This window comes from Anabrus simplex, chromosome 14 (genome assembly GCF_040414725.1).
Source record: "Anabrus simplex isolate iqAnaSimp1 chromosome 14, ASM4041472v1, whole genome shotgun sequence".
Taxonomy (NCBI): domain Eukaryota; kingdom Metazoa; phylum Arthropoda; class Insecta; order Orthoptera; family Tettigoniidae; genus Anabrus; species Anabrus simplex.
This window is the reverse complement of record NC_090278.1, coordinates 91,701,580-91,721,575: the sequence shown is the minus strand read 5'-3', so window position 1 is coordinate 91,721,575 and position 19,996 is coordinate 91,701,580. Positions and strand designations below refer to the sequence as shown.

At 39.8% G+C, this 19,996-nt stretch overlaps 1 protein-coding gene across 3 annotated transcripts in view; it reads left to right on the top strand.

Annotated features, from left to right (window-relative positions):
* The first annotated feature begins 13,984 nt into the window (after positions 1–13,984).
* Positions 13,985–19,996, top strand: part of LOC136885592 (matrix metalloproteinase-14) — a 68,868-nt gene continuing 62,856 nt past the window's right edge. For all 3 annotated transcript variants that reach the window (XM_067158258.2, XM_067158257.2, XM_067158259.2), the window contains exon 1: positions 13,985–14,231. In XM_067158258.2, the coding sequence (XP_067014359.2) occupies positions 14,100–14,231 (132 nt within the window). In that variant the 5' untranslated portion in view covers positions 13,985–14,099. The remainder of the gene's footprint in view (positions 14,232–19,996) is intronic.

Here is a 19,996-nt window from a genome sequence, read left to right as displayed (position 1 = left end):
GGGGCTCTGAACTTTGGAGCGTGGGTTGGCGACCACGGGGCCCTCAGCTGAGTCCTGGCATTGCTTCCACTTACTTGTGCCAGTCTCCTCACTTTTATCTATCCTATCCGACCTTCCTTGGTCAACTCTTGTTCTTATCCGACCCCGACGCTATTAGGTTTGCGAGGGCTAGGTTGTCTTTCATTTTCACGCCCTTCGTGGCCCTTGTCTTCCTTTGGCCGATACCTTCATTTTTCGAAGTGTCGGACCCCTTCCATTTTTTCTCTCTGATTAGTGTTATATAGAGGATGGTTGCCTAGTTGTACTTCCTCTTAAAACAATAATCACCACCACCACCACCACTCATAAATAAGTATGGGAAGTATTTCACCTAGAACAGTAAAAATGGTCTAAATTAATCTATTATCTGCCTCAGAGTTCTGTACTAAGTTTCAGCTCTCCGTCTTCAGTAGTTTCTGAGATGCATGTACCAATCCATGAAGTGACAACATTTACTGAATGTTACAAAAGCTCATTTAAACATGTATAACAATAATAATTTGTGGAAAGGACAACTGTTATTGCTTTAAAATACTTCGAAAGGAATACTGAAGTTATCATCATAATTATAACCTCGTGTATTCTAAATTTCAGTAGCAGGAGCAAATATTGGAGCATTTCGTATGATGTTCGCGAACAAGTCCCCTTAAATAAGGAACAAAAATACACACCCAATGGCATGTTTCGTTGTTAACAGAGCATCATCAGAATCTATCAAATCACACTCAGCATTTCTCGCTAGTTAAACTCTAAATTCATGATTATCTCGTACATTTGAACAAAATGTTCGAAATCTTTTGTGCATGTTTTAGATGAGTTTCGTTAACCGTGACACAGCAGTATGTGTGACACGGTTATCGAACTGTAGCTCTCAGATCGTTCAACGGCTCGGCTCGGTGTTGTAATGAGAATGGCGCAAAGGTAGGAATATCAAGTGAAACTAACCTTGGGCAATATTCTGCAGTTGCGCGAATCACAACACTCTGTGGAAGAAGACTTTCAGCGTTTTCCCCTATGAGTGGGGGGCGGTATATTACACCCACAGTAACCGCTGCCTGTCGTAAAAGGTGGCTAAAGGGGGACCCAAACGCTCTCATCTTGGGAGCGCAGGCAGGGTCCTCCAGATGAATATGGCACTGCTTCCACTTACTTGTGCCAGGCTACTCATTTTCGTCTATCCTATCCGACCTTCCTTGGTCAACTCTGGTTCTTTTCCGACCCCGACGGTATTAGGCCATTCGAGGCCTAGGGAGTCTTTCATTTTCACTCCCTTGGTGAGCATTCCCTTTCTTTTGCCAATATTTTCATCTTTCGAAGTGTCGGACCTTCTGATTAGTGTTAATACAAGATGGTTTTTCAGTTGTAATTCCTCTCGAAATAATAATCACCAGCACCATTAGTGTTAATGGAGGGTGGTTGGCAGTTGTACTTACTCTTAATACCACATCGTGTTGAAACGAAATGACGTCTAAGATTCCCGCATTTTGCAGTTGCACGCTGAGCCGGTCATTAATCGCCTGGAGATAACTGTTCTGATTAACACAACGAAAAGAATTATGGGCCAAACAGACGCCATCTAGCAGGCCTAGAGTGTAACGGAACGTCTGAATGGCGTTTACGAAAAAGCGTCATCAGTGGTTAGTAGGACGGAGAAAACAATAGCATTATTATTATTATTATTATTATTATTATTATTATTATTATTATTATTAAACAAATTAATCTAAAAAGCCACCTAATCGATACTTTATTTCTTTTGCCTTTGGCAAACTTAAAAATACATTAACATGACCGGCTCATCGCGCAACTGCAAAATGCGGGAATCTTAGACGTCATTTCGTTTCAACACGATGTGGTATTAAGAGTAAGTACAACTGCCAACCATCCTCCATTACGAAATGAGATGAAAGGTAATGACAATTTAAAATTAGAAAATTAATCCCCTGACCAGAACATGTACAATGTATTTTTAAGTTTGCCAAAGGCAAAAGAAATAAAGTATCGATTAGGTGGCTTTTTAGATTAATTTGTTGATTAAACTCATCGATACGGCCATGAAGTGGACAGCTTGCAATTATTATTATTGTCAGAACGTTGAAATTGACGAACAGGCAGCCAGATGGCGTCGAATTAAAATGCTTGCACACGGTAACTGAAGCCATACGATTATCATTATTATTATTATTATTATTATTATTATTATTATTTTAAAGCGAATGGACCACTAAGGATCACGCTACAACTACATTTCTTTCTCTTCGTGCGGAGTTTTCTCTGTGTCCAACATCTCCTTCATGTGTTCGCTGGTCTGCTTCCGTTGTTCTTCTGTTCAGGCTCTTCCGGTCTTCCTAGTTCTTCCTGCGGCTTGAACACCTTCCAAATTCTTCAGTGTGTTCCTAAACAGCTGGTCTTCCAAGATGCTTAACCTTTCCATATTCTTCTTCGTTTCCTTAATCCATGCTGTAGTGGCCTTTTTTCTCCAGAAGTAATCAGATATCTGTCTGGTGAGTCTGTTTGCGTCCATTCTATACAGATGTCCAATAAACGTCACCCTTCTTTCTTTCATGGTCTCTGAGATTCTTTCCACCTTCTGCTAAACTTCTTTGTTGCTCCGAAGTTTCCATCCGCTTTCAGTTTGGACAGCTCCCATAATTTTTCTGAGGATTCTCTTTCCAGGACGCCCAGGTTGTAGTTCGTGGACAGGCATTCACTGGCATACAGGCATTCTGTTTTGACCACGGTGCTGAAATGTTTTAATTTGGAATTCCAGGATAAGTACTTTTTATCGTAGATGTTTTTTTTTATCAAGCCGTATGCTCTCTCCATTTTTGTGATCTGATCTTCCACTGTAGCTTTTCGTAGTCCATTCTCCTGTATCGTCTCACCAAGGTACTTGGAACTTCTTGACCCCTTTCTATCCATCTTATCTCTGTTTCCAAAAAAAATGGTCCATCGTTGATGTTCGTCATGAGTTTGGTCTTTTCTGCTGAGATCCTCAGTCCTGTTTGGCTGGCGATTCTTTCCATGAGGTTAATCTGGATGGTTGCGACCTCTGGACTTTCTGACATTATATTATTATTATTATTATTATTATTATTATTATTATTATTATTATTATTATTATTATTATTATTATTAACATTTTTATTAGTATTAGCATTAGTAGGGGATGCCTGGCCGAGGCGGTAATGACGTGCTCGGTTCGCCCAGAAGGACGTGGGTTCGAATCCTCGTCAGGAAGTCGTACAATTTAAGAAACGAGATTCTGGAGGTGCATATGGCCCTGAGGTTCACTCAGCCTACACCAAAAATGAGTACCAGGTTAATTCCTGGGGGCAAAGGCGGCCGGGCGTAGAGCTAACCACTCTACCTCATCACGTGCCGAGGTTAACAATGGTGGAAGCCTTTACCTTCCACTCCTCCAAGGGCCTTCACGGCCTGTAGGTAGTTACATTTACTTTTCTTTCGACTCCGTGATATTAGAGTGTCTTACAAAATTATTTATAGCGTAGACTGTAGTTCCTTATTCCCCGACTTTACATACCGATTTTCATTAAATTCTGTTTACCTATTGTCTCGCGACTCGGCGCTGATATGGACTTAGTAACAAAAATTCTAATTCATGAATATCTGTTTGATCATAGCCGGTACGGTACATAAATGATCGGAAATTTTAATTAGCTATGTAGTATTTATCGATAGGACTACTACTAAAATAAATATTTCAGGATTTAATTTTTGGCCGTCCGCTAAACTACCATTTCGCTCAGCGTGAATAATGTTATTTATGGCCTAGATTGTAGCGACATACCGATTTCCATTAAACTCTCTTGAGCCGTTTTCTCGTGATGCGTGTACGGACAGACAGACAGACAGACAGACAGACATGTCCATTTCCTTGTTACTGTGGACACGTCTGATACAGAAATACCATCCTTTTTAAATTCTGAGCAATGTACAGACACAATTCTCATTATATAAATATATTATTGTTATAAGTCAATCCTTCGAACATTTAAGTTGCTCTAATCCTTTCCTCTATTACAGTTGGCTTTTCCTTCTTCGACATTAATTGCTACTGGTGGTACAACGAACTTCTCGTCCAACCGATCGATGCATTAACTTACTCAACTTGGACCTTGGAATTATGACTCTCTTACCTGAAGAAAATTTGATGTGTCATTTTCCTGGAGATTTGTTAACCTGAGGCACCGCGCGAGTTGGCCGTGTGTTTAGGGTCACGCAGCTGTGAGCTTGCATTCGGGAGATAGTGTGTTCGAACCCACTGTCGGCAGACCTGAAGAAGGTTTTTTAACGTGCACTTACGTTTCTCAACAACGGGTGCATGGAAAGAAAAAAATGAAGACGCTTTTAGTGTTGAGGTCGAACGCGTATATCGCTGAGAGTATTTAATTTACGATTATGTTTAATGTCTCAGTTGACAGTAAAAAGAGGAGGCTACCTCTTGTAAATAAATAAATAAATAAATAAATAAATAAATAAATAAATAAATAAATAAATAAATAAATAAATAAATAAATAAATAAATAAATAAATAAATAAATAAATATACAAGGTTGAAAACAATCGTGAAATGACCAGCGTTTCGCCCCAGTGTAGCACTGCGCTCATCAGTTGGATTGCTACATATTTCCAAGACGCTGGCAGCTCTTGCGCCGTTGAGACACCACGGCAAGCCTCCTATGTAGGACAATGTAGTGACGGTGCACCAGGGGGAACATGCTCCTCAGCTTGTATAAATGGCTGCCTTTGGTCTTTATACCAAAAGTTTTTGATATCGTCACTGCGTTGTCCTACATAAGAGGGCTGCAGTGGTGTCTCAACGGCGCACTAGTTCCAGCGCCTTGGAAATGTGCAGCAATCCAAGTGATGAGCCCACTGCTACACTGGGGCAAAACGCTGGTGATTTCACGATTGAAAAGGCGTAAAAAGCTTAAATGTTTTTAAAATTAGCAATCGATGAAATTAAAGTATGGTTTCCTTCTGGGAAACACAACACTTAAAACAAATAGCGAATTGTTTGTGGGAGGGAGATGTTTGTGAGATAGGTAGTAGCTTCGCTTTTCCCTCAGCTTATACCACCCGCCGTACCTCCCTTCAGGCAGTATTCATGCGCAAGTTACATGGAATCCTTGTACGCACAAGAAGCGAACCTATTCACACTGGAATATATTGAAATGTATGCGAACAAAGCCCTACAGCGTTCATCATCAAATAACATCGTCCAGCTTCAGTGATTAGTGCGCTGGCCTTTGGTCACAGGGGTCCCCGGTTCGTTTGCCGGCAGTGCCGGGTTGGTTAATTCTCCTTGCACGGGGAATGTGCCATCTTCATCATCACGACGTGCAGATCACCTACGAGAGCCAGATCAAAAGACCTGCACCAGGCCTTTCCGGAAGCTACGTGGCTTTTATCAAATAACACTTTCAAATTTGATTTTCACACCAGGCAAATGCTGGGGCTGTACCCTAATTACGGTCTCGGCTGCTCCCTTCCCATCCTTACCTCATCGAAAATCTGTGATGTGTTTGTGTGACGTTAGTCATTAAAAAGGACTTTTCCCTTTGCGAAGACCAAATGATCATAAATATGTCTCCCGGTCTTGGCCATCCATCAACGGCTGCGAATTTCAGATGGGAACCAGCCATAAGACATAGCCTGCACGGTTGATAGGTAACATTTTCTAACCATCCATCCATAAAGGTAAAATCATTCTTCTTCTTCTTCTTCTATTTTTGATTCGTTATGCCCAACTAAGGACCGCGTGTGAACTTATTTAGCACAACGTTTCTTCTTATCTTCCCAAAATCTCTTCATACTCTCGCTGTGTTTCTTTTTGCGTTCTTCCGTTCATCCTACAGGCGGCAAACTATCGATAGTAATCGCCATCGATATTTTCCGATATCATGAGCTCTACTATCGATAGTTTTCAAAAAGTGGAACGAATCATTTAATTACGCCTGAAAATACAGTAGAACATTTATTGAACACAATCCACAAACAAATAGTAGAAAGCACAACATTTCATGCTATGTAATTTCAGAAATTCAAATCGGAATCACTCATAAATCTTTTCAGTGGCACATAACGTGACCGCACGAGAAATTCTCGTTCAGCTGCAGTTTTCATTTTGAGATCGCCCGACATGTTCTCGGGTATTGTAATATCTTTGGAAAAATGTTTTATAGCATTCTCAACAGATGGCGGGAGAGTTTTCAGTTGCTTTCATGAAGTCTTTGTCCTAAAATATGCCTTATCCTCTCTCGCCTACATACAATTTCGGCCAACTTATAAATCTCATTTTGTTGTCCCGTATTGGCATCAATTCAACTAAGGTTAGGCACTGAAGTCCTAGGTACACAGAGATACTTAAATGCAGATTTGTTTCTGTCCTGCAAGATTTCTTCACTTATACCAATTTTCTGAAGATCTTTATTTATTTCTGTAAGCCAGTTGTGATTTTTTTTTAGAGATATTGCGAGATTTAGTATTTTCTGTGTTAGCCTATTGTTATCCATTCTGATCAGGTGACCATAGAATTTTAATCTTCTTTTTCTAATGGTGTCTGTCATTTTTTTATGTTACTTGATAGATTTCCTTTTCATCCAAATACCATTTTTCCATTCAGGTCCTAGAATTTTCCTCTCTTGTTTTTCGATGCTTTTTATTTGTGATCTTCCACCAATTATCAGAGTTTCTGATGCATAAAGGGGTTCTGGTTTGACAACTGTGTTGTAGTGTCGTAATTTTGCGTTTTGGGATATAGATTTTTTGTTGTATCTGCTCCAGACAACTGTGTATGTTTTTTGTAATTCTGTAATTCTTTGTTTGCTTGCTGATTTATCCCGTTTGTTTGTATAATTTCGCCTAGGTATTTGAATTTATCTACTTCGGAGATTTTCCCATATCTAGTGATTAGAGGATGGTTGTTAATTCCTGATTTTGTACCTTCGGTATACTTTTGTCTTTTCATATGAAATTTGCAGACCTGTTCTTGCCGCTGTTTCATGAGGTTTTTCTACGGATTGGAGTGCTTCTTGTTTGTCGTTGGAGACGATTGCCAAGTCAGCTGCAAATGCGAGGCAATCAAGGTGAATTTTGTTTTTGAGAAGTCCACCATATTGATCGCTTTAGTTTATTTTTCCATTCTCGAACCACTTTCTCCAGAACTAGATTGAATAGTAGCGGTGATAATCTATCGCCTTGTTTGACCTCTGTTGTAATTTTGAATTACTCTGAAATTTTTATTATTATATTCGATTTTGGGCCACTATGGACCATGGAGTAAAATCTTCAGTGCGTTACACCCCTGTTCATCTTCTTTCGCCCTTGGCTTTGATTTTTTCCCAATATAACTTTATTAGATGTCCGTCTCCTCGGCTGAAAAGTCATCGTTGACGCTTTCGGTTCAGAGCGGTCCCGGGTTCGATACTCAGCCGGGTCGGGGATTTTAATCGCGTCTCATTAATTCTTCTGCGTCCGAGACTGGGTGTTTGTGTTTGCCCCAATACTCTCCTCTTCAAATTCAGACAATATATAACGCACTATCAACCACCACAGAAACACGCAATAGTGATTACATACCTCCATATAGGGTTCGCGTCAGGAAGGGCATCCGGCCGTAAAACTTGGCCAAATCCACATGTACGACACAGCTGTCACCTGTCACTCCACAGGTGTGGGAAAAAGTGGTAACATAATAATAATACTTCATTCAGTCACTTATTATTATTATTATTTTTTAAATGTTGCTCCCCGTAACAGCGACACAGATAGTTCTTATGGCGACGATCGGATAGGAAATGCCTAGGAGTGGGAAGAAAGCGACCGCGGGCTCAGCATTTGCCCGTTGCGCACCGTGGAAAACCATCTTCAAGGCTGCTGACAGTGGGGTTCAAACCGCCCTGTCTCCCGAATGCAAGCTGAGGTCTACGTGACCCAGACCTGGCGACCACTCGCCTCTGTATTTGGTCGCTTATTAATTTCCTGCGTTCTTCCAAGATAAACCATCTTTGGAGGTCATCTGATATCATAGTCTATGTCTGAAACGGCTTGTTTTCCTCATGTCTAGACACCTTGGAACCCTTCAAAGTCTCACGATGTTATCTAAGTATTTTGTGGTTCATCCTTAGGAGATGCCCATAAATCTGAACTTGTCCTTTCCTCATGAATTCCAAAATTTCATCCGTTTCTCTGTACATTTCATTATTTTGTCTCAGTCTCCGTTGCTCATTAACACATCTAGAACATAGAATCTTCCTTTCCTCCTTACGTAATTTTTCTATCAATCCTTCTGGCTTAATCACTGCGTAATAATGACTTAATTTTCTTTTCAAATTAATCGACTTCTTGTTGTACTGGTACTGGTATGTCTGTTCCATCATTCGGATTCTCGCTTTGATTGCTTCTTTTTTTAAGCCGTTGTATTGGTTGATTCACCCAATATATTTGAAGCACTTAACTTTCTCTATTGTTTCTTCAAGACTCTTGGAGTCGATTTAATGTTTGCCGTACGTTTTCTGAGTTGACAGCATTCTCGAGGATTGCCAGACTCATCTGCAAAGGCAAGATAATTAATGTATATTGACATAGATATGTCTTCTGGCTGGAGTCATCGGAAAATTTGAGTAACATGACGCGAAAAATGTGTGATGGAAGTGAAACCATAACAACTGTGCAGACTGTGATTTTAGGTATAGGTGGATGGCCAGACAATGTTACCTAGCAACCGTGCAGGCTGTGATGTTAGGTATGGATGGATGGCCAGACAATGTTACTTAGTAACCGTGCAGGCTGTGATGTAAACTATGGGTGGATGGCCAGACAATGTTACCTAGTAACCGTGCAGGCTGTGATGTAAACTATGGATGGATGGCCAGACAATGTTACCTAGCAACCGTGCAGGCTGTGATGTAAACTATGGATGGATGGCCAGACAATGTTACCTAGCAACCGTGCAGGCTGTGATGTAAACTATGGATGGATGGCCAGACAATGTTACCTAGTAACCGTGCAGGCTGTGATATAAACTATGGATGGATGGCCAGACAATTTTACCTAGTAACCGTGTAGGCTGTGATATGAGGTATGGGTGGATGGCCAGGCAATGTTACCTAGCAACGTGCAGGCTGTGATGTAAACTATGGATGGATGGCCAGACAATGTTACCTAGTAACCGTGCAGGCTGTGATGTAAACTATGGGTGGATGGCCAGGCAATGTTACCTAGTAACCGTGCAGGCTGAGATGTACACTATGGATGGATGGCCAGACAATGTTACCTAGTAACCGTGCAGGCTGTGATGTAAGGTATGGATGGATAGCCAGACAATGTTACCTAGCAACGTGCAGGCTGTGATGTTAGGTATGGATGGATGACCAGACAATATTACCTAGTAACGTGCAGGCTGTGATGTAAACTATGGACGGATGGCCAGACAAATGTTACCTAGTAACCGTGCAGGCTGTGATGTACACTATGGATGGATGGCCAGACAATGTTAACTAGCAACGTGCAGGCTGTGATGTGAGGTATGGATGGATGGCCAGGCAATATTACCTAGCAACGTGCAGGCTGTGATGTTAGGTATGGATGGATGGCCAGGCAATATTACCTAGCAACGTGCAGGCTGTGATGTTAGGTATGGATGGATGGCCAGGCAATATTACCTAGCAACGTGCAGGCTGTGATGTTAGGTGTGGATGGATGGCCAGACAATATTACCTAGCAACGTGCAGGCTGTGATGTAAACTATGGATGGATGGATGGCCAGACAATGTTACCTTGCAACGTGCAGGCTGTGATGTTAGGTATGGATGGATGGCCAGGCAATATTACCTAGCAACCGTGCAGGCTGTGATGTTAGGTATGGATGGATGGCCAGACAATGTTACCTTGCAACGTGCAGGCTGTGATGTTAGGTATGGATGGATGGCCAGACAATGTTACCTAGTAACCGTGCAGGCTGTGATGTTAGGTATGGATGGATGGCCAGACAATGTTACCTTGCAACGTGCAGGCTGTGATGTTAGGTATGGATGGATGGCCAGACAATGTTACCTAGCAAACGTGCAGGTTGTGATGTTAGGTATGGATGGATGGCCAGACAATGTTACCTTGCAACGTGCAGGCTGTGATGTTAGGTATGGATGGATGGCCAGGCAATATTACCTAGCAACGTGCAGGCTGTGATGTAAACTATGGATGGATGGCCAGACAATGTTACCTTGCAACGTGCAGGCTGTGATGTAAACTATGGATGGATGGCCAGACAATGTTACCTAGCAACGTGCAGGCTGTGATGTTAGGTATGGATGGATGGCCAGACAATGTTACCTAGTAACCGTGCAGGCTGTGATGTAAGGTATGGATGGATGGCCAGACAATGTTACCTAGCAAATGTGCAGGCTGTGATGTTAGGTATGGATGGATGGCCAGACAATGTTACCTAGCAAACGTGCAGGCTGTGATGTTAGGTATGGATGGATGGCCAGACAATGTTACCTTGCTACGTGCAGGCTATATCTTATGGCTGGCCGTCATCTGAAATTAGCACCCGTTGATAGATGGCTATGGCTGTGAGACATATTCATGATTTGATTTTCCCAAAAAGAAAAATGGTTTATTTTTTTCTTTACTCGTTGTTCCAAGTCTGTCTTATTCCTTTCCTGTTTCATATAAGGAGCTGTGTTTAATCCGATTTCGTGATTTCTTATCTACACCAAATTCTTCCAGGATCATCATCAGCATTTGTATGAATTGAATCGTGGGTTTTCTTGAATCTACGAACACTACTACATAATCTTTATTCTGGATGATTGCGTTTTTGACGATGTTCCTAAAGTTCAGGAACTGTTCAACATATGATCGTGTTTTTCCGAAACAAGCCTGATATTCACCAATAGTAAATGTAGCATTTGAGATAACAGCGAATTTTTGTGTCATGAGTTTTTTAATGGTTGTAAAGTATGGCGAAATATTGCGTTATCAAAATTTAAAATGCAACGAAACACGAATTTCGGCTCAAAAATGCGAATTTTGCAAATACATGCGATTTTGTAGGTGATTCATTATCGATGTGCTATTTTATTCGCGATAACCGTGTTTTTTCGACAGAAAATGTAGATAACTTTATTCTCAAGCATCGATTGGTATTAACTAAATTAATCGATTAATACTCGATTTTTGCAACGAAAATACTATTTTTAGAAAATCTATTATTACCGAAAATCGCCATCTTCAAGACGCACGATGTGTGTTGTTTGTTTTAAATCCTGGATTTCTGTTTTCACATGAATGACTTATCTTTTTTTAAATGGATTATAACTAAAAACGAGATCAATACGTGACCAAAAACGCGAGATTCATTCTTGTTTGAACTTGATTTTGCACAGGGAGAAGAAAATAAATCTGCATTAATCGTTAAGGTTGTGGCTCGAGAGTGTTCAGTGGAGGATTACAAGCCACACATTCAATGACAGTATTTTGAAAATTTTCTAGTTGTAGAATTGTCTGTAAATAATTAAGTATTTTACAAGTCTTATTTTGTTTTTAAATAAAAGGTAATTTTTATAAAAACAGATGCTAATTGTTCTAGTTCTCACTGATTGTTGTTAGTTGAAGTGGGCCCTCTTCTGTTGTCACTTATGTCCGACAGATAGCATTACTGGTACAGCCACAATATCGAACTCGTCAGTGACAGGCAAGTAATATTGGTTTTATTAAAATCTTTACTTTGCTCTGATATATGATCATCTCTAGCTATGTGGAGTTGGAGTTGTTGCAGGTAGGGGCAGATAGATGAGTACCGTCTGCTACCCAATTACTTCCTCAGAGCCATATTGTTTTTCCTTCTTAATATCTAGGCAAGTGTAGTACTCTTCAGCAGAAATTCCAACCATCAGGTTCCTAAGTTAAACAATATTCCTGAAAATGCTTCTTCACAGCAATTAAAACCGAGAGGACTTTTCCACTCGGTGAATCTTACAACCTGACTTTTCACCCCGTTCGTCATCATACCACTGTCCGCTGTCAATCTCATAACGTTGTCTGGGTATTTTTGTAGTTGCTCACAATTCTGTAACTCATTTACTACTCTGTATAGTATAACATCATCCGTAAACAGCCTTATCTCTGATTCAAGGTGTTTACTCATGTCATTTATGTATATAGGAAAACATAAAGGTCCAATGTTATTGCCTTGAGGAACGCCGCTCTTAATGCTTCTAAGATCAGATAATGCTTGACCTACTTTAATTCTGTGAGTTCTGGTTTCTAGAAATCTAGCCTCCCATTCAGCCATTCTTTTGTATAGTCCAGGATCCCTTACTTTCGTCAGTAATTTCCCAAAATCCATCCTATTAAAGGCCTTGGATAGGTCAATAGCGATACAGACCATTGACAAAATGAAATAAACCTGCTCTCAATAACGAGGACAGTAGAGAGGAATCATGCGACGTGAAGAAACCTCAGATGGTGTGAGTGATTCCCGTAACATGTTAAATATCGTCCAGTTTACTGAGTCTATACAGTTAAGAAGAAGATGATACGAAAATGATATAGGCTTAGTAATTAAACGCCTTAACTCGATTTCATTTGTTTACTCATGTTTTTGTTGGGTCATCAGTCCAGAGACTGGTTTGATGCAGCCCTCCATGTCACCCTATCCTGTGCTAACCTTTTCATTTCTACGTAACCATTACATCCTACAACTGCTCTAATTTGCTTATCATATTCATACCTTGGTCAACCCCTACCGTTTTTATTACCTATGCACCCTTCAAAACCATCTGAACAACACCTGGATGTCTTAAGACGTGCCCCTATCATTCTATCTTCTATTATGATCACATTTAGCCAAATCGAACTCCTCTCACCAATTCAGTTCAATAGGTCTACCTCTTCGTTCGTGATTCGATCTATCCACCTCACCTTCAGCATTCTTCTGCAGCACCACACTTCAAAAGCTTCTATTCTCTTTCTTTCTGGCCTAGTTATCATCCATGTTTCACTTTCATACAATGCCACGCTTCAGACTAAATTCTTCAAAAACATCTTCCTAATTGAAGTGAGCAAATTTCTTTTCTTCAGAAAGGTCTTCCTTGCTTGTGCTAGTCTGAATTTTATGTCCTCCTTACTTCTCTGCCATCGTTAGATACTTTACTACCCAAGTAACAATATTCATCTACTTCCCTTTAAGACTTCATTTTCAAATCTAATATTTCCTGCATCACCTGCCTTCGTTCGACTGCACTCCTTTACTTTTGTTTTCATCTTGTACTCTTACGCAAGACTTCGTCGATACCATTCAGCAATTTCTCCAGATCTGCTGCAGTCTCAGATAAAATAACAATATCAGCGGCAAATCTCAGGTATATATATAAGAAACAATAACGGTCCAATAGTGTTCCCTTGAGGAACTCCTCTTTCAATGCTTATAGGATAAGATAATGCTTGACCTACTCTAATTCTCTGAGTTCTGGTTTATTTATTTACCTCCCGAATTCATCCACTCTTTTGCCTAGAGTCCTTATTTTCGGCAGTAATGTCTCCTGATTTACCCTATCAAATGCCTTGTATAGGTCAATAGCGATACCGTCCTTAGCTACGACAGTAGAGAGGAACCGTACCACGAGAAGGAACCTCAGCTGGTGTGCAGGATTCCCGTAACATATTAAATATCGTCTACTTTACTGAGTCTACACAGTTAAGAGGAAGAGGATACAAAAATGATATAGTAATTAAAACGTAGTAGAACTTTTAAGGGAAATATCACGTATTTTTTCTTTTCTCTTTCGCTCTTACGATTCCGAGTACCGCTGCGGCCGCGAGTCAAACGTAATTCCCTCCCCTCTTGTGAAGCTCCGCCTACCGCGCTGTTATAAAAGCACCTAGCGCTGACAGTGTAACAGGCCAGTGTCGCGCGGACAGCAAGCAGACTGACCTGGGTAGCTCTGTTGAGGACTAGATTAGTGTTAACAGTGTGTGGTGTGTTAAGCTAGCTCGTCACACTCTATACAGCAGGACCCAGTGAAGTAACAATGACGAACACAGCAAGCAGTGCAGCATCAACAATGCTCTTTCTATTGTTGAGGACGGCTGGAATCGCTATCGCCTTTCTAGCAACAATCAGATCATCGCAGGCTGCTCCTATGTCCGATCTATCAGCAATGGTAAGTCCAAAATTATCTATTGTCGAAATCTAGCTCTAAAATAAGTACACAGGGACAGAATAATTTCTTAGGAGCTTGAAAGTGGTTCAGTGAATGTGAAAATTAGATACCAGTTGGGGAATACGGAACAGGAACAGGTAGATCATTTCAAATATTTACGACGTGTATTTCTCCAGTGAGACTGAATCAAGGTGCAGGGAAGTTGAGCACACGGTTTCGATCAGTGGCATTGTGTAAGAACGAAGGGAATATCTTTACATAGGTCTCTGTTCAGACCAACAGTGCAGTACGGGAGTGAAATCTGGGTGGGCTCAGAATATTTTCTTAATAAACTAGAATTATCAGACCTAAAAGTAATGGGAATGTTTGTATGCACAAACAGGTGGGAACAATGGCAGAAAGGTACTCAGAATGAGGAGATAAATGCTAAATTAAAAAAATCGATGAATGGAGCTGTATGCCATTTGGGGCGAATAGAGGAGGATAGGTTACCTAGCAGAATAATGGACTCTGTTATGAAGGGTAAGGGAAATGTAATAGTTAGACTGAGTTTCTAATTTATTGGTAAGAGCTGTGAAGCCATGGGACTAGTTGTGGAGGAGCTTATTTATCTGACAGAGGTTTGCAGACTGAACGCTGAAAGGCATAATGATATATAATTTCACGACGGCGAAATTCTTATCTTTTTTCTGCACTCTCGTTTCCCTCTCCTTGTGTGTTCTTTCTTTTCCCTTTGCCTTTTGTCCTCTACGTCACGCTTAGATAATACGGAGGTAGAAGGAATGGTAAACATGATATATTTAATGAATTAAATGATTATGGTATTGGCTAAATCATACGTAAAATAGAAGGTATCTTTATATCACTTGAAACTCGTGTTACTTTAGATTTGTTTGAAAACTGTTCTTAATTCAAATGTTTTGTATAACATTGTACTCTTTTAAAAATAAATTATGATCTATTAAAATTTGATGCACTTTTGTAGACACACTTAACGTAATTTAATAAAATACAAAAGTAGTAAAAATATACAATTATTAATGAAATACAAAAGAATTCGTGAACCAGCATAGTTAAATAGCAGGAATTTTCAATTTGAAATTCGATATAACTACACTAAACGGGATTTTAAAAATAAAAATTCAATTTTTAAATACATTTTTGTGAATCTAAATTGAAGAGAAGGGTAGACCAAAATATAACTTTTGATTTACAGTTAAATAACCAAGTAGTTAGTTTATTAAAAATTTCAGAATATTCTAACTTGTAAATCAAAGCCTTCTAGATAACTATTTTAATTTCTTTCTATAGTGATGTAAGTCTGAAGGATGCTATGATATTCAACTTGCAGTGCGCAACACATTCACGGCCCCCCTCTATCAAGTTACGAAGCGAAACCAAAAAATAAACTTACAACACTAACAAGGGAGCAAAGGTTAGTTCAGGCTTTCAACACACACACGCTCAGACCTGCCCAGTTCACAGCCTTCTCGATGTCCAAGTGCTGTTCTTTGTTGAGTATTGTTCGGTCAGTCAGCTACAGGAAAACAATGAGTACAATGGAAAAGATCCTAGTGCTTCACATCTTCTTGAATGTCTTTGTTCCCTAAGTCTTTATTAGTAGCACAGATACAAAATGGATTTTGATCTGTTGTTCTTTAAGAAACATAAACTGTTTCCGTGTATATGTATTCAGGCTGAGATAAGGCACGGTAATTGTAATTTCGCTGATTGACAAAGAAAAACACACACGCCCCATTTGATTCAAATGATCTCACATGTTCGTGTTAATTGAAACAAAAATTATATATTTTCACATCTTTAATGTCCGAATATAATTTCATTTGAAATCATAATAGTAAAATGTGCAATCAAATTATAAGGAAGAGATTTTTAAATACAGTTTTTCCTTCGAGTCTAGTTTCAAATACCAGATCACATGCCAATTCCGTGGTTTTTATAGCCAGTTCTAGCAGGGACAGTGGATTTGTCAGGGTATTTCCAACCCAAATGTCTCGGATTCTATTTCCGTTGACTTTGGCTGACATTTTCATAACGAACATCAAACAAGGTTCTCAGAGATAACACAAAGAGAGAGAATATGGGGGCACGATAGCCGAGTGGCAATGACAGTGGCTGGTCACTAAGAGGGTGGGCTGGTGGCCTAGCTAAGTCTGCCTTTGATTCAACTTACTTGTGTCAAGCTCCTTACTTTCATTTTTTCGACCCCTTTCTTGTGTTATACTGATAACTTAGTCTTCAATGGGTGAAACCTACAATTTGGGATGGATGTCTAGTCGTAGTTTCCTTTAAAACAAAAATCATCATGACCAAAAGACCAGGAAATAAAAGAGGGGTGTCAAATATAGACATGCAAGTTGTGATCCGTAGTTAGTTGACCCTGGCGTAGTGAAGTGCATTGCATGCTGAGCGTCTCTAGTTCGACTCCTCCCATCCACTTAGACAATGAAACCACTTGAGGAGTAAGTGAACCTTTTCATGCAGACATCAGGAAGGAATGCTGCAACGTAGCATTGAGAGTAATCTTCATTGGGTGGGAATTCTAAGCGAAATTATTTTTTGCTGATCATGGAATTGGAAGGGATAGGGGCAGGATTTCACAGGCAATCATTACATTCAATTGGAGAGAGATTGAAATTCGTTTCAGATTTCATCGGATGTCCTTATTAGACTTATAAATACGCGATATAATTGCTTATGAACGTCAGTCAAATGTTCCCTGTAGGAAAATCAAATTATCATAAATAAGTCTTCTAATAAATGAAACTCAAATTGATAACGGTTAATTTATTAGCATCTAACGAATCGTTTACAAGAGACAACTGAATGGAATTTGGAGTGGACAAGTGTAGGAATCAGTGGATCGAAAGAGGGAAACTGACTCAGTGCCTGTGAAACCACCACGAAGCAAATGAGGCCGTCTAGGTCTCTCAGTCATGGCCATCCATCAGTACTTCACATCACAGCCTGCAAGATCACATCGACCATTTGTACTCTAACGCCCTCTCTCAGTCATGGTCATCCAGCAATACTTCACATCACAGCCTGCAAGATCACATCGACTAAATGTACTCTAACGCCCCTTTTAGATAATATGTCTCTCAGTCATGCCCATCCATCAATACTTCACATCACAGCCTGCAAGATTACATCGACCTTCCGTACTCTAACGCCCCTCTTTGATAATATGTCTCTCAGTCATGGCCATCTATCAATACTTCACATCACAGCCTGCAAGATTACATCGACCTTCCGTACTCTAACGCCCCTCTTTCATAATATGTCTCTCAGTCATGGCCATCCATCAATACTTCACATCACAGCCTGCAAGATTACATCGACCTTCCGTACTCTAACGCCCCTCTTTGATAATATGTCTCTCAGTCATGGCCATCCATCAGTACTTCACATCACAGCCTGCAGGATCACATCGACCAAATGTACTCCAACGCCCTTCTTTGATAATATGTCTCTCAGTGCAAATTTTTTGTATGTAAAGCTTTGTGTGTTAACGACACCTGTATGTTTTAAGGCCCCTTTTTGGATGTTTATATCTGAGAAATTATTTGCTCTAAGACTACCAAAATTTGCTCACCTTTTGACATCAACTGAATCAAAATACAGGCATAATATCAACTATATATCTGCTTTATTTCATTAACAGGGACCCACATAACAAATCAATTTAGAACTACACATTGCTGCAACACATTTAGGTACAATCCTCACGGAAGATATTGCTTCACAAATAATCATTCTTTTTTGTGCAAGGCAATAATAGAACAATGGGAATTTACAAGAGAATCCGAAACGTCTTTCCTCCTGTCAAAATGGGTTCTGAAAACAAGAAAGTTTCCGGAAATTGTTGTGGAACTGGTTAGTGCCATACCAAAAAATAACACTTTTTTGTAAACCATTCTTATAGGTTTTTAGACAGTTAAAGAAGTATGCTGAGTTTGATTGCTCTGGCAACTTCAGAATGCTTCACTGTGTGTGTCATGATGTGTACGGTCAAAGATTTCCAGCTCGGAGAAAGATACTGGGTTACCCTTCAGGATTCGAAATTAAAATTCAGTATGCGTATTCCCCAACATTCCTACAGGTCCACAAGATCCTATTACTCCTACAATCTGATGGTATTTAGAACTTTTCATATCGGAGTTAGGCACCAGATAAGGAGCCACAAATCTTATCTACTAACAGATATCGCCTTGTTATCGTTAGTAACCAGTACACTCATTTTCATGCAATAACTTGCTATTACTACATTGTAACCATCAATCAACGTTAGATGTTCCAAGTAATGCGGTTACGTGTTTGAGGAAAACGGTTCAATAATTAGGAAGACATCGTCTTTATTCGTGCGCCCTTTCTTACACTTAACCGCTGTTTCATGATTTAATTAAACGAGTAAATTAAACAATATAATAACAGTCTCCCTTTTCCTACCGTTTTTCCCCACACCTTCGCGTCCCACTAACTACTTTTACGGTTTTTCGGAGACGCCGAGGTGCCTAAATTTTGTCCCGCAGGAGTTCTTTTACGTGCCGGCAAACCTACTGACAGGAGACTTATGTTTTTGAGCGCCTTCAAATACCACCGGACTGAGCCATGATCGAACCTGCCAAGTTGGGGTCAGAAGGCCAGCGCCTTAACAGTCTGAGCCACTCAGCCCGGAATTCTAATACATAGTTATATCTTAAGTACAACAACAACAACAATAATAATAATAATAATAATAATAATAATAATAATAATAATAATAATAATAATAATAATAATAATACATAAAGCTCAAGGATGCAAACGGTTGAAATAACGTGGTCCACAGACGGCCGAAGCGAATAATAATAATAATAATAATAATAATAATAATAATAATAATAATAATAATAATAATAATAATAATAATAATAATAATTATAGACTGCCTATTTCGGGCCCCAGGGACTCTAAGCTTGGGAGGGTTGGTGGGCCCTTGTTTTCCTTTGGCCAATATATTCATTTTTCTGAGTGTCGGATCCCTTCCATTTTTTGTCTCTGATTATTATATAGAGAATGGTTACTTAGTTGTACTTCCTCTTAAAACAATAAGCACTTCATGTACCCGTTAGTTTGGATTCGGGAGGTGGTGGGTTAGAATCTCAACGTTGGCAGTCCTGATGACGATTTTACGTGGTTTCCCATTTTCACACGAGGCAAATGCTGTAGGCTGTATCTAAAATAAACTCCACGTTCGCTCCCTTCCCAATCCTAGGCCTTTCATATCTTTGTTCACTAGAAACTCTTCCATGTGCTCTAATAATAATAATAATAATAATAATAATAATAATAATAATAATAATAATAATAATAAGACTCTTTGGCTGAATGGTCACATTTCTGGATTTATGTTAAGAGGGCCCCGGGTTCGATTCGTTGGTTGGCAAGGGTATATTTTTCTGTCTCGGCGATCAGGCGTTTGTGTTCTTCCTAATACAAACTCTTCTCTTCGTCTACATACAACATGTCACACTGCTAACAATCAATACAGAATTCGTGTGAGGAAGTGCACTCGGTCGTAAAACTGTGTCAAATCTATATCGAGTGCCGACCCCAGCAAATTCGGATAAAGAACAGGAAAAGTAATGCCAAGTCTGTGGTGAGGAGCTATGGAGTCTGGTTCTTACCCGCTGGTCGGGTCTTCGATTCTCGATCAGGTCAGGGATTTCTACCTGGATTTGATGGCTGGTTCGATGTCTAAT